Below are 13894 nucleotides of genomic sequence, written 5' to 3'. Positions count from 1 at the left end.
GTTTCAGGACGTAAAGGACTTTAATTTGGCTGACTTTTGATCATTTTAGTGATTAGAAAGCTCACTTCATATCTTTGGCCTTCCAAATTGAAGTACTTTACGTCCAGCTTAACTCCAGTATGGCAAAGAGTCTACACAAGGTTTGCAGACGATATTTATTATTTTATACCCCCCCAATATTTATTCTTTTATGGAAGTTTTATACCAAAGTATTCTTGGTAAGTTTTTATCACTACCTCAGTGATCTTATTTCTTTGCTTTTGTATGTTTACAAGCCAAATATTAACAAAAACTGTTGGGGTTATAATCAAATTAATTTAAGTTTAGGGAGGGTTGTTTAATTTTTTTCATTGATTTCTTGCGTCTCGTTTATCTCAAGAACCAGAGTCAATCTAAAGAAAGTAAATGCACACCATTTATGTCTAATGCAAGTGTTTATAAAAAACATTAAAAAAAAAATTCCGCAGATTTTTTTATTTTTTTTGTTCCGCAGTGTTATGATTAGTACTTACCTAGATTCAAAATTATTTAGGTATATTTTTTTAAAATAAATCTACTAATCACAAAACAACACGCATTTTTATCCTATTCCATTCACAAAGTATTTTGTTTGTCTAAATAAAAAAAAATTACAATCACAAAACTAGATAGAAATTCTAAGTAGACAGATGTAATTAGAATGGGTACTGTAGGTAAGCAGCCCTATCGCATGTTGTCATAGCGTGACGTACCACGGGGCTGTTGACATTTATTTCAAAAATATGGCCGAGTTAGAATACTGTATAGATAGTATTACCGTGCCTAAGGGCTCCATCAAACACGACTCACTGAATAGAAGAAACTTAAGAATGTAATCGACAAACTACCGAATGCATAACTAATTAAATTACATACTTACCTTTTTACCGCCTCTATGGTCTAGTGGTAAGACCACCTGCTTCAGACGCAGAGGTCCCGGGTTCGATTCCCAGCGGGGGCAGATTTTTCTGTTCGGTTTGGTTGGTGGTAGGGCTTGTTCTAAGTCCGCCTGGCTAGCTACCACTATCTTACCTAAGCCTGTCGCAGTTAGAGGTAAGATAGCCAGTTTCCTCCGTGGTTAAGGATTCCGGGTGAAGCTCGCTTCCACCTTCAGCCTGATCATCACTTACCATCAGGTGAGATACAGGCCAAGAACTTCCTCGTTGTGGATTAAAAAAAAACCTACATATAGTCATCGAAATATGCTACAACTGCTACACTTACCTACTATCTAGAACTTGTTCCATCTCCTCGTCTGAGAATAACTTCCTTCTCTTTCTCGGCGTCCGTTCTTTGGGCTTGCACTGCTCGCAGAACCAATCGCCTTCAGGTACTTTCTAAACAACCAAAGAAAATTAAACTTTATAAATATACTGGTCATCACAAAAATCGGCCCACCTACGTTTTACAGGAAAACTTGTTTCTACTGACACAATCATGGTGCCCCAACAATATTGGTGTTATTTGAAAGCCCAATAAATATCCTTAAAGAAAAATACATTTAATTTCTTAATAAACGAACATATACAATAAATGTGACTTGAAAAAATACATCACTTTGGACTCACCTCTGGGATCAATTAGACCAATTTTTATTGTTATAAAACCAAATAATGATCTCACGTGTCCTCTTTAACAGATGGATAGCGATTAATTCCAACTTAACAGTTTTATAGCCATAAAAGTTGGCTCAAGCGTAACTACCTATTTTTTGAAGAAGTGACTCTGGATTCTTCTACAGACACATTTTTTGGGGTAAAAACCTTTCCTTTAATGAAATGAAGTTTAGAACTAGGCTTTTAAATGGTGCCAATATTGGTGGGAAGTGGGGATGCATACGTTTGAAAGTGCTTGTCGCGGGAGGGTCGATTTTTGTAATGACCAGTGTATGTCACGCAGAAATCAATTTCGTTCAGACAACAAGCAATACCTAAAATTATTCTACTAATTTTAACAATAAAAATTACGTTTTTACCTTCCTTGGTAATCCTGACTGGTCAGCGTGAAAGCACAGAAAGAATTGAAGGTTATTTAGTAAGCATTCAAAGTTATACTGTTCGGCCGATTTGAAATCTGTTATTCAAATAGTTGCAACCCAGACTCCAGACACTGTTGCATGTTTTATTCATAACAATATGCATGGCCTGTTGATCTGATAACCTACATTTATTTTCACACCTGCAAATCTTACAGCCGACGTTATTCAAATCCAAAGTTATTCAGGAACAATCGTATAAGATAATATAGATACACGTTGTATTTCTCACCAAGTACCTATTGTACATTTTGCGTCTTAATAATTAAGCCGGGTCCAGCAGTAATGGAATGGTGTAACGCGTAATGGAATGTATCGTGTAATGTAATGGAAATGTGCAGCACTTTACATGTAGGGGAGACTGGGTACGGTTGAAACAAAGGACGGTTGAAACAGAGCAAATATCTCGTAAACGGTTCCACGGGGAGTTAGGGGTCCTAGGGGAAAAAGAAGCGGACAACAGGTCCGAACACGAATTTAGTGCCTAAAACTTCCTAAGGCGTTGACGTTGTGTGCAAAACGCCATATTGTTTTTTACTGCCCAAAAGTAAGTATTTTTCTTCAGACATTAACGCTTATACTACCTGTTCTTTTTATGTGAATGTATCGAGTGTGCGTTTGCGATTATAATGAAGCTTGTAGAATAAGGGCCAGTAACTATTTTTAATGTGTTATCATTAGTGTCGAAACTATAAGGTACATTTTACCAAAAGTGGGGTTGGGGACGGTTGAAACATTTTTTGTGGGTACGGTTGAAACAGAAAATTTATTAATGTTTATTTTTTGTAGATACCGAGAGTTTGAACAGAAAATTTATTAATGTTTATTTTTTGTAGATACAGAGAGGAAATTGACTTAGGTCCAGTTTTTTGATTCATAGTTAAAATAACAAATTGTTAAATTTTGCTACTAATGGTTAAATATTAACAAAATGTTAAGTAATAGTTAAAAAATGTATTAAAAGTCGAGCTAACCATTGTTCGAAAAACATTTTTTTCTGATATTTAACCACTTGTCATTTGACATCTGTCAAATTTGACCATTGGTTATTTTAACTACGAATCAAAAAACCGGGCCTTAGTAAAGCATTAGAGGTGGTAAAAGCTAGAGATTCACTGCGGAAAGCGGCGGAAAAGTATGGTTTGAAAAAAAAAAAAGATTTTCGTTAATTTTATTCAGAATTTTAATATTATTTTATTATTAATGTTTATTAGGTTTGGAAATATCATTTAGTTAATCATATTTCTGTTATTTTTTTAAATGTTTACTACTAATCAAAGGCTAATTAATGTTTTAGAAATATTAAATACTTACACTGATTAATGTCGTCATGTGGTACTATAATTTCAATATTCGTATTATTAATGATAAATAAAACACGTTTTATTAGTACTTATTGTATTATTTGTATGTATTTCAAAAGATCCCAATCGCTGTTTCAACCGCCCCTGGCATGGGGACGGTTGAAACAAAATTTCTTTTTTTTAAATTGCGTATATTTCTATAAATAGTAACCCGGGAACTATAATGATACAGCCATATCATAGCTAAAACTTCAAATTTCAATTTCACGTATCGTAATCGTCACTTGGTTATTAAACAACAAAATTATAGACAATAAAAGCAAAATTGTTTCAACCGTACCCAGTCTCCCCTAATGCTCGTCCGCCACGCCACGTACAATTCGTGTTACACGTAATCTTACATTATACATCACACCCGCCTGGAATCGGCTTTAGAAAGAAAGAAAGAAAGAAAATATTTTATTTGGCCAGTTTAATACTTTAGTCAGTTAATCACACGCTACAATCACTTGCGTTTGTATTTGTGACCACTATGGTTATGACGATAGAAGACACTCATCTCCGTTCAATATTACAACTAAAATAGTAAAACACGGGTCTTAACGCGTAGGTCGTTAGTGCAGCAAATGACAATATGAGGGTAGTTGAAAATTTTCAAGCCCGCCCGAACGGACGACGCCGTGAGCCGCCAGTCTGCTTGTGACCACGGCTGCAGCATCGCAGCCGAAACGTCAAGCCGTGAGTACATAATGTAACCACCGAATAATAATAAGTACTACGTAGAGAAGTTTTACTTCGCGAAGGTATTTAAAAAAATGTATGCTCAAATGTCATTAACAATATGGTGTAATTTAGCCTGTCTCAAGAGTCAAGCACCATTTTGTTGACAAACGTCAGTGATCGGCACTGCGCCGAAGCTATAGGGCTGACTTCGGTAAAATGATGTGACGTGAGGTGCCAAACTGCGGAAAATGGCGGAGGAATTACATGATTTAGCATGAATTACTTATTTACCTCTACTACCTATTTACCTCTCAGTGTCTTGAGGCAACTTAAAAAAGTACATTCTGTGTTTTTATTATTATTTAGGCAGTTAAATACTGCACAGTATTTAGTACACCATATCTTTATTTTCTTCAATCATACACAAGAATACGCGTGCGTGAGTCAATGTTCGCTCGTATGTGAGGCCTTGTCGAATAGTATCCTGTAGGTGGGCCATCGTGCGTGTTTTGTTTTCGATGTAAACTCGCGGAGATGAACAGGCCTGATGGAACGCGAAAGTTTAAAATCTCACAATATTACAACTATCATAATCCGAAAGTCTCACCGTGAGTTTAGGCTTCAAGCAGTAGAGATGGTGTCCCTTATTGCATCCGTCACAGAGCAGCATATTGTCTGGATCCGTCTTCCTTCTGCACAGTCTACAACTGGCGTTGAGGATACTAGCGCCCCAGGACACACTGGAATCCAGCGTGAAGAGGTGCAGCACGATCTGGGCGAAGCTCCGGCACTCCATGAGAGATACCTCCCAGCGTTCGAGTGCTTCTAGGTCTAAGGGCTTGTTGCGGGCTTCCCGGTCTTTGCGGTCTTTGTCGTCGAGGCCTGAGGGAGAGTGGAATTTGTAATATAGTACTATAGCTTCAAGATATGAATCAGTTTCCAAAACAACGTGTTCACATTAAAGCCTGGTCCGTGAGCACGTAGAATTTTGTCCAATGACCCCAAGCTACCCATCCTTATCGCTCGCGCGTAATTATATTGCTGTCGCGACTGTGCGACGCGCGCCCGCAGTGAGTGTGCGAGCAAACAAAATTCTACGTGCTCACGGACCAGGCTTTAGGCAGCAAGTTTTTCACAGCGATAGCAAAGACAGCAAAATTCACTGATTTGGCAATGGCCTTTGATTTGGATTTACGCTCTTCGAGGTCATTTTAAAAGCCATAACAACACACGGTGAGGTATATGGAATACTTGACCAATAAATTACAATTGGAATACCGGAAAACGCAGCGTGGGACATCCTCCCACAAGGTGAACTGACAGGAAGGCACTGGATACAGGCCGCTACCAACCGGGCGATATGAAAATCATTGGGGGAGGCCTATGTTCAGCAGTGGACGTCCTGTGGCTGAAATTATGATGATGATTTCTCACCCAGTGGCCACTTGATGTACTTGTGGTGTATGGCCTGCTCGACTTGTAGCAAGGCAGAGGCAAGTGCTCGCGCCACACTAGCGCGTTCTAGCTTCACTCCGTTGGCTTTGGGCGACTCTAAGTAAAGTCTGGTCGCCGAGCACGTTGAATCGCTCGCACACTCACTGCTGCCGCCCGTCGCACAGTCGCGACAGCACTATAATTACGCGCGAGCGATAAGGATGGGTAGCTCGGGGTCATCGGACGAAATTCTACGTGCTCGGCGACCGGACTATAGTGGCCCGGGTAGTGGTACTTGTTAGAACAAGCAGTAATAAAACTCACCCAGCGGCCTCTTGATGTACTTGTGGTGTATGGCCTGCTCGACTTGTAGCAAGGCAGAGGCAAGCGCTCGCGTCACACAAGCGCGTTCTAGCTTCATTCCGTTGGCTTTGGGCGACTCTAGGTAAAGTCTGGTCGCCGAGCACGTTGAATCGCTCGCACACTCACTGCTGCCGCCCGTCGCACAGTCGCGACAGCAATATAATTACGCGCGAGCGATAAGGATGGGTAGCTCGGGGTCATCGGACGAAATTCTACGTGCTCGGCGACCGGACTATAGTGGCCCGGGTATTGGTACTTGTTAGAACAAGCAGTAATAAAACTCACCCAGCGGCCTCTTGATGTACTTGTGGTGTATGGCCTGCTCGACTTGTAGCAAGGCAGAGGCAAGCGCTCGCGTCACACTAGCGCCTTCTAGCTTCACTCCGTTGGCTTTAGGAGCTTCTAAGTAGTGACCTGGGTCGCGGTACTTATTCTCAGGAATTGGATTTTCAATATTGTCGTTATCTGAATGGAAAAAAGATTGGTCGGTTATGCAGAAAACATTTGCAATGTGAACATAGTTTTACCAGTTCTTATTTGTAGTATTTTTCTCTATTTATCAAGCTAAATTAAAACATTGACAATATGATATACAACCCGGTCAAGTTAACTGCGCACTTGGCTGCTGTGACGTCACATCGACGCTCTAGTACAGACGGAGCGAACGCAGGGAGGTGTACGCGTAAGACAGTGGGAGGGAGAGTAGCATTCCAGTGAGATGCGCAGTTAAGTCGACCGAGTTGTAGACACATTTTTAGATAGATAATATTTTTAGTTTCGATGTTTAGTAACTTACCACTGGGAATGTTTAGGACTCCATTGGGTAAGTGGTAGTCGTCTCGGTACTGTTGTTTAGGCCCCCACGATAGGTATTCGGCTTGCTTGTCGTACCCTCGCAGCATGAGGGTGCCACGCCACGCCTCCCGATCCTGGAACCAACAAAAAATATAGATCAATAGACACTCTTTATTGCACATCATATAAAACTGACAAGTACAAAATTTAAATTGCCTAACTACCATCTTATGGCGCAGCAACCCAAAGTGTCTTGGCATTCGACAATAAGAATCTCCACTCCAGTCTATTCTGCGCCACATCTCACCAGTTACCGACGTGGAAACGATATTAATATAGTATTTACATAAGTCTAGTATATAAGTTAATTTCCGTAACACATTTGTTTGTAATTCCTACAACAAAAATTAAATAATTGGATCAAATAAAAGGTACTATTTCCCCTTCGCTACATGTTTCTAGTCAAAGTCAAAGTCAACATACACACCTTAACTTTCAAAGTCCCAAGACAGCCATGGAATATCTTCTCCTCCAACTCCAGGATGTGATCCCTGAGCGACAGTTCCAAGGCCTCGCTTAACGAGCAGTCAGGAGGCACTGTTAGGGACAACTGCAGTTTTTTGTGCCGCGTCTGATGCACTGGGGGAGGCTGGAATGAAACAATATTGTCATTATATGAAGACAATTCTCCAAATACTTTTATCTATCTATCTATGTAATAATTGTGTTTAGACAGATCCTAAAAAGTATACCAGTTGATTGGTGGTGTTCACTACCAAATTAGGGTCGAATCTTTCTGAATCTTGATTGAATCTCAAGGGAAGTGGGTAGTGTCTATTCATGAACATTTCATGAGTCATTATTTCATTGTATTTATATATTTTACACTAGCTGACTTGACTCAGGCGGCGGGATTGAGCATGTTGTGTAGCAGGGAGAGCGTAGCGCGCGCTTCTGCTAACGCCCGCTGGTGCTGTAATGCGGTCCGTAGCTCGCCCTCACGTGCCCTGGATTTCAAGCGATTCGATCTGCTTCTCCGTGTAGTACTTACCTTATTACGAGCTCAATACAAGTATTGGGCTTCTGCCTCGAATTTCGCGGGCAGCGAGGCGGCAACGGCGGCGACGCGGGAACGGGGCGAGTAACGCACACCTGCCTTGCTACCGCGCCACTGTTTACAAGGGTCGGTCTATTTGATTTTAGGGCCCTCGCCCACGGCGACTTTTTGTCGCGCGTTTCGTAAACGAGCGACAGCATCACTACTAACGCGCGTCAATCGCAACGCACTACAGAAGTGATGCCAACGCGCTACAGCAGCGCGACTGCATTGCTATAAAAAGTCCTTTGAGGGCGCTTACGTAGAGGCCTTACTGGTAGTATGGTACTTACGGGCGTAGCGGCGGGACTGAGCAAATGTAGCGGGCAGGGTGTCGCGCGGGCGACTACTAACGCTCGCTGATGTTGTAAGGCGGTCCGTAGCTCGCCCTCGCTTGTTTTACGTCTTCTTGCGGTACACACTGTATTACAAGTTCTAGACAAGAGGTAAGTAGTACTTACAGGAGCAGATGCAGAGGGTAGAGCCACAACTATACCCCGCTGGTGTTGTAATGCAGTGTGTAGCTCGGCCTCACACAGTCCTCGCTTGTTTAACGCCTTAATCTTCTCCGTGCGGCACTAAACAAGTGGTTTGGTACTTACAGGCATAGCGGCGGGCGACCACTAGCGCCCGCTGGTGCTGTTAAACACCTGAATCAGCTTCTCTATGTGCTATACACCGTATTACAGACTCTAGATAACTAAGTGCTAAGTGGTACATACGGGCGTAGCGGCGGGACTGAGCAGATGTAGTGGGCAGGGCGTCGCGCGGGCTACTACTAGCGCTCTCTGGTGCTGTAAGGCGGTACGTAGCTCGCCTTCACGTAGTCCTCTCTTATTGAGAGCCTGGATGAGCGCCTCGATCTGGTCTTCAGTGTGGTACACCTGCCAGCTCGGTCGGTCGCTCTGGGGATAAAGATATGAAAAGATTAGACTGGGATAAATAGTTTTCCGGTTCCATCTAAATGTACACGTTACGCCTAACGGTGTTAAACCATATTCTGCTTTGTACTCGCATGGAACACCTCACCATTACCATTAAATACAAGTAGAGAGGCTGAAAGCGTCCAACATTGCGCTTGCGCTGCTTTGTCTAGGAGCACTACTGGAATAATAAGGGTTGAGGCTGCCAGTAGCTTCTTGGGCGAGTTGCCGCCGAGTTGGCGCCCTTATGCTCTGGCTGCAAACGGCCTTGTGAAGCCCGTGAGGCTTCCAGCGGCTGCTCGAGCGAGTAGCCGCCCAGTTGGCGCCTCACCTTCCCGTGCACAGAACAAGTAGCGATGTCTCCGCTGCACACGAGGAGTTCCCTCAGCTGCTGCGTGCTGGGCTCGACCGCCGCCTTGTGCAGCCCGTTGAGACTAGTCAGCGGCTTCTAGGGCGAGTTGGCGCCCTCATGCTCTAGCTGCAAGCAGCCTTATGCAGCCCGTTGAGACTGCCAGCGGTTGCTCGAGCGAGTTGCCGCCCAGTTGGCGCCTCACCTTCCCGTGAACAGAGCACGTGGCGATGTCTCCGCTGCACACGAGGAGTTCCCTCAGCTGCTGCGTGCTGGGCTCGACCGCCGCCTTATGCAGCCCGTTGAGACTAGTCAGCGGCTTCTTGGGCGAGTTGCCACGCGAGTTGGCGCCCGAGTCGTTCTCTTTGTCGCTGCTCGCTGGAACAAGTAGCAGTCAATGCAGTTGTTGACGAGTGAGCGACAAACTAACAACAATTTTCTCACTAAATATACGTCAATATTTGTGATTCAGATAGTTCTGTCGCTGCACTATTGTAGCGAGTGAGCGACCTTGAGGCGATTATCACACTGCACCGCGCTCCGCCGCGGTACGCGGGACGACAAATTTAATCATTGTATGCAAGTACAAACAGCAACACTGTTAACTGACCATTAAAGACGCAACGTTTAGTGTGAGAAAGGGATAAATAGTGTTCTGTCATGTCAACTCCACTGAAAATAAAGTTTTTTATTATCGTTGTGTGTGTGTCTTGAGTTTGATAATAACTTTATGGTTTTGATATTCTTTGAGTTGTTGCCGCTCTTCCAACGAGAAACACGGCAACGTCGCTACAAAAATTTACATTTTGAAAACGATAAAAATAAGTTTCTTGATTTCTTAGCTGCGTTAAGCTCAGGAGAAATTTTAATTTTGTAATTCATTCAAAGAAATTTATTTTTATATAATACTTATAATCGATTTGAGTGCCTAATGAATGAAAATCTACGATAATAAATTATTTGATGACAGTTATTCACAATCACGTTGACAATACGTTTTTATGTGAAAAAATAAATTCCGCCTTCTTAGGGCTGATTTTTCAATCGTCAGATAACTTTTAACTGAAGAATAAATTGACACATTGACAGTTTCAGTATGGGAAATATGTCAAAATGACAAGTTTATTCTTCAGATAAAAGATATCTGACGATTGAAAAATCAGCCCTTAGCCAATAAAAAACTTATTCACTATCAAAACTTTGTTACCTTACACACACATACGTAGTGATTATTATCTCTCTTTCTTAAAATATTTTGATCACGTGATGGTGTATACTTAGAAGTGTTGCTGTTTGTACCTCAGTTTGTATAGAAAACACGCGCGGCACAACACACTGAAAACGCGTCTGCGCGCGGGATACTTTATATGTAGCCACGCGGAGCGCGGTGCAGTGTGATAATCGTCTGAAGGTCGCGTCTCAAATACGAATCTGACTCGTTATAGGGTTAGCAAACGTGCTAATGTTAATATGTAAGATTATGTTGACGAGTATGTTTAAAAGTTATCAACAATTTATTGGGTGACATTAAGTTTAACAACTTTACGATTTTGTTAAGATAATAAGTTAAGCTGCCATGCCCTAATAAATTAAATCAATACAGGAAATCGTTGGAATCCTTTTAAACTAAACAAAAACTTTCTGAATATGACACAGTCTCAGTTTAAAAGGATGCCAACGATTTAAAAGTCACCCTGTTTAATCATCGACAAAATAAAAATTGGTAAAGTAAAATTAAACCAATGAATGAATTATTCAAAATATGCACATAGACGCAACACTTGTAATCTCAGATTTTAACATATAATGCAAATAAAAAGATGATAAATGCGATGAATGTTTTTTTTTATGACATACAGTTAGAATTTAGTGAAATTGCTTTTATTTACATGATGGCACATTATTTCTTTTTATTATTTAACACTTACCTGTCGGCTTTGGGAGCAATGAAGCGGGCAGTCGCGAAACTAAAACTATTGGTGACCCTAATGGACAAAAATGATTTTGTAGCAACTGTGTCGCCCAATTTTTATCAATGGGTTTGCTAGGGTCCTGCGATTTTTAGGTTTAGGACTTAGTTTATTTGATAATATTTAATTCAAGTGCATTTATGTTAAAACCTGTGATAATATTCAAAATTACGTTTCATTTTTCATTCATTTCTAAATCTGGTAAGTTATTATAGAGGGTTAAGCTGTAGGTACAAGAGATTACATTACATACAAAGATTTCTTAGTTACTAAACAAGCTGTTCAGAATAAAAAATACGCTTTTGTTTTTCGACTACATTTGCTGGCCTTCGGAACAACTGGCTCCCTAGGTAAAGTAACATCGTGAGCAGTATTAAAATTACTAGATTTGAAATTTTAAAATCGCTTCGCTCCAATTTTTTTTTAGCTATTCCGATCTGTAGTGATTGAGAAGTTGATGTGACTTTTCTAGAGGGCTGCTAGTTCTCAAAGAAAAGGTTGTAGGGCCCAAAAGATGATGACATGTAAAGGGCTACCTTTTCTTTTTTAAATGAAATACCATGATTACAGATTATTACATATATTACATTATTACAATTACAGATATGTACCATCTTAGATTGCATCTCACTTAACACCAGGTGCGATTGCGATCAAATACCTGCCTTGTCTGTCATAAAAAAATGGCGTTCATAAGAGCCAAAAATGCCAAAATACTGGTCAAAATTGAATAAATATTTTTGATTTTATTTGTAGCGAGTCGCAAGCGCAATTTCTATTCCGATCAGCCTGTCCAGTAAGCGTCAGGTAACCTACCTCGTTCAGTCTCGAACAGCTTGGTGACGTAGCTGAGAGTGTCGTCAGTCCGCGGCGGCGCCGGCGGGACCGGCTTGTCGCGGCAGGGCCCGCGCGGTTCGGCTCCTGCTTCTACGAAGAGACCCGCCACGCGCTGGTTGATCCAGTACCGACGGAACGCGCGGTCCGAACCTGTGGGTGATGAGTTAAGTCAGTACTCGGACTTGTGTAAGGGTTCACTTCATAAAGTTCTACATAACGGGGCCGAATTTGCACATCATTAGGTCTTTGACATCGATAATTGCGAGGTTGGCGGGCAATTATCGTACATTTGTAATGAGAACCATCCAGAAACAGCGGGGTTATCCCGTGTCTGAACAGAACTAGGCCTTAAATCAGTAGAAGAAAAACGCTGTCCAATAACTGCCATGTTATGCATAAAAAAAATCTATAGTATAGAGGGGATAAATGAGGTTTCACTTCCTGCAGACCAAACAAATTGAGGAAGACTCATGTTCGCATATTTCCCCGAGTCACCTCTTACAATATCTATGGGAGAAGTCTAAAGAGTTTACTTCAGTTCGAAAGTGTCAAAATGGCAATCTAATAAAACTGACAGGTTATCGAGCGAAGACCAACCATGTCTCGGCAAATAAAAATCCTACCGGGATAGGATGCGCGCCGTGATATACTTTATCGACTTCAAAATGTATGCAAAGTCGATAAAATGGCGTGATAACCGCTTATCGCGGTGCGCATCCTAAGCCTCCTACACTTCTTTGAAAATATTAACCTTAAACTCACCCATATAAGTCACGGACTCGAATATCTCCAGCTGCAGCTCTTTGACCTTCTTCTGATACTCCAGCTTTTTGTTTTCGTTATCGTTGTTCAGTTTCTCGATAGCGAGCTTGGCGTTCTCGTCGACCGCTTTGGCCTTTTCACCAGAGAGTTTCTGTTCTTCCTTCGTGGCGGCCGCTTTTTTTCTTATTTCTTGGCGCTCGGCCACGACTTGGACTTCGCGCTTGCGTTCATTGATCTAGAAAGAGGGTAGGCATGCCTTGAGAACAATGCTTAGGACTTGAGCTCAATCAAAAAACAAATGAATACGAGCTATCGTGTATAAGGTGGCAATTTTTTGTTTGGGAACAATAAACCGAGGAAAAGCAAGACATTAGGCAAGACACTGCTTTTTTATCTTAGTCATAAAGTAGGATTTGAGTTCTCACCGTGAGAGTCCTTAGCGCATGTTTAGTGTTTTTGAGCTCTTCAAGTTTTTCTTCAATGATGTCTCTGACGGTGGCGTAGCTCAAGATTTGGTTCATCAAACATTGTAGAACAACGAACTTATCCTCTGGAACAAACATAAAACATTAGGCTTTTTGGGCAAATTAATCTTATAAGCGCTTTGGAATATATTCTGTTAGCTTGTAAGATGTTTGAATAATAAATAAATAAATAAATAAATAAATAGTCAGAAATATGGATTTACAGATTTTGCTTTTTTGATAAATGAGAGGCTAGGTGCCGTTTTAACTCTCGTTAGTTGTCGCCACTGTGGAGTTAACGCTCATCAGTTGGCCTTGGCACCACTGTAGATTGAACGCTCATCAGTTGGCCTTGGCAACATGTAGATTGAACGCTCATCAGTTGGCCTTGGCACCACTGTAGATTGAACGCTTATCAGTTGGCCTTGGCACCACTGTAGATTGAACGCTCATCAGTTGGCCTTGGCACCATGTAGATTGAACGCTCATCAGTTGGCCTTGGCACCACTGTAGATTGAACGCTCATCAGTTGGCCTTGGCACCATGTAGATTGAACGCTCATCAGTTGGCCTTGGCACCACTGTAGATTGAACGCTCATCAGTTGGCCTTGGCACCACTGTAGATTGAACGCTCATCAGTTGGCCTTGGCACCACTGTAGATTGAAGGCTCATCAGTTGGCCTTGGCACCATGTAGATTGAACGCTCATCAGTTGGCCTTGGCACCACTGTAGATTGAAGGCTCATCAGTTGGCCTTGGCACCATGTAGATTGAACGCTCATCAGTTGGCCTTGGCACCACTGTAGATTGAACGCTCATCA

The 13894-nt window shown here is 41.8% G+C and overlaps 1 protein-coding gene across 1 annotated transcript in view; it reads right to left on the bottom strand.

Annotated features, from left to right (window-relative positions):
- LOC135080835 (bromodomain adjacent to zinc finger domain protein 1A) overlaps positions 1 to 13894 on the bottom strand; it is a 42623-nt gene that overhangs the window by 11647 nt on the left and 17082 nt on the right. Inside the window, exons 41-52 of the mRNA XM_063975560.1 lie at positions 13035 to 13159; positions 12610 to 12844; positions 11827 to 11997; positions 10969 to 11025; positions 9246 to 9418; positions 8491 to 8673; positions 7160 to 7321; positions 6674 to 6806; positions 6163 to 6342; positions 5839 to 5955; positions 4688 to 4962; positions 1243 to 1355 (exon numbers count right to left, since the gene is read on the bottom strand). Of these exons, the coding sequence (XP_063831630.1) occupies positions 1243 to 1355; positions 4688 to 4962; positions 5839 to 5955; positions 6163 to 6342; positions 6674 to 6806; positions 7160 to 7321; positions 8491 to 8673; positions 9246 to 9418; positions 10969 to 11025; positions 11827 to 11997; positions 12610 to 12844; positions 13035 to 13159 (1924 nt within the window). The remainder of the gene's footprint in view (positions 1 to 1242; positions 1356 to 4687; positions 4963 to 5838; positions 5956 to 6162; positions 6343 to 6673; positions 6807 to 7159; positions 7322 to 8490; positions 8674 to 9245; positions 9419 to 10968; positions 11026 to 11826; positions 11998 to 12609; positions 12845 to 13034; positions 13160 to 13894) is intronic.

Source organism: Ostrinia nubilalis, chromosome 18 (genome assembly GCF_963855985.1).
Source record: "Ostrinia nubilalis chromosome 18, ilOstNubi1.1, whole genome shotgun sequence".
Taxonomy (NCBI): Eukaryota; Metazoa; Arthropoda; class Insecta; order Lepidoptera; family Crambidae; genus Ostrinia; species Ostrinia nubilalis.
Note: the sequence above shows the minus strand (reverse complement) of the source record. Positions and strands in the feature narration are given on the sequence as shown.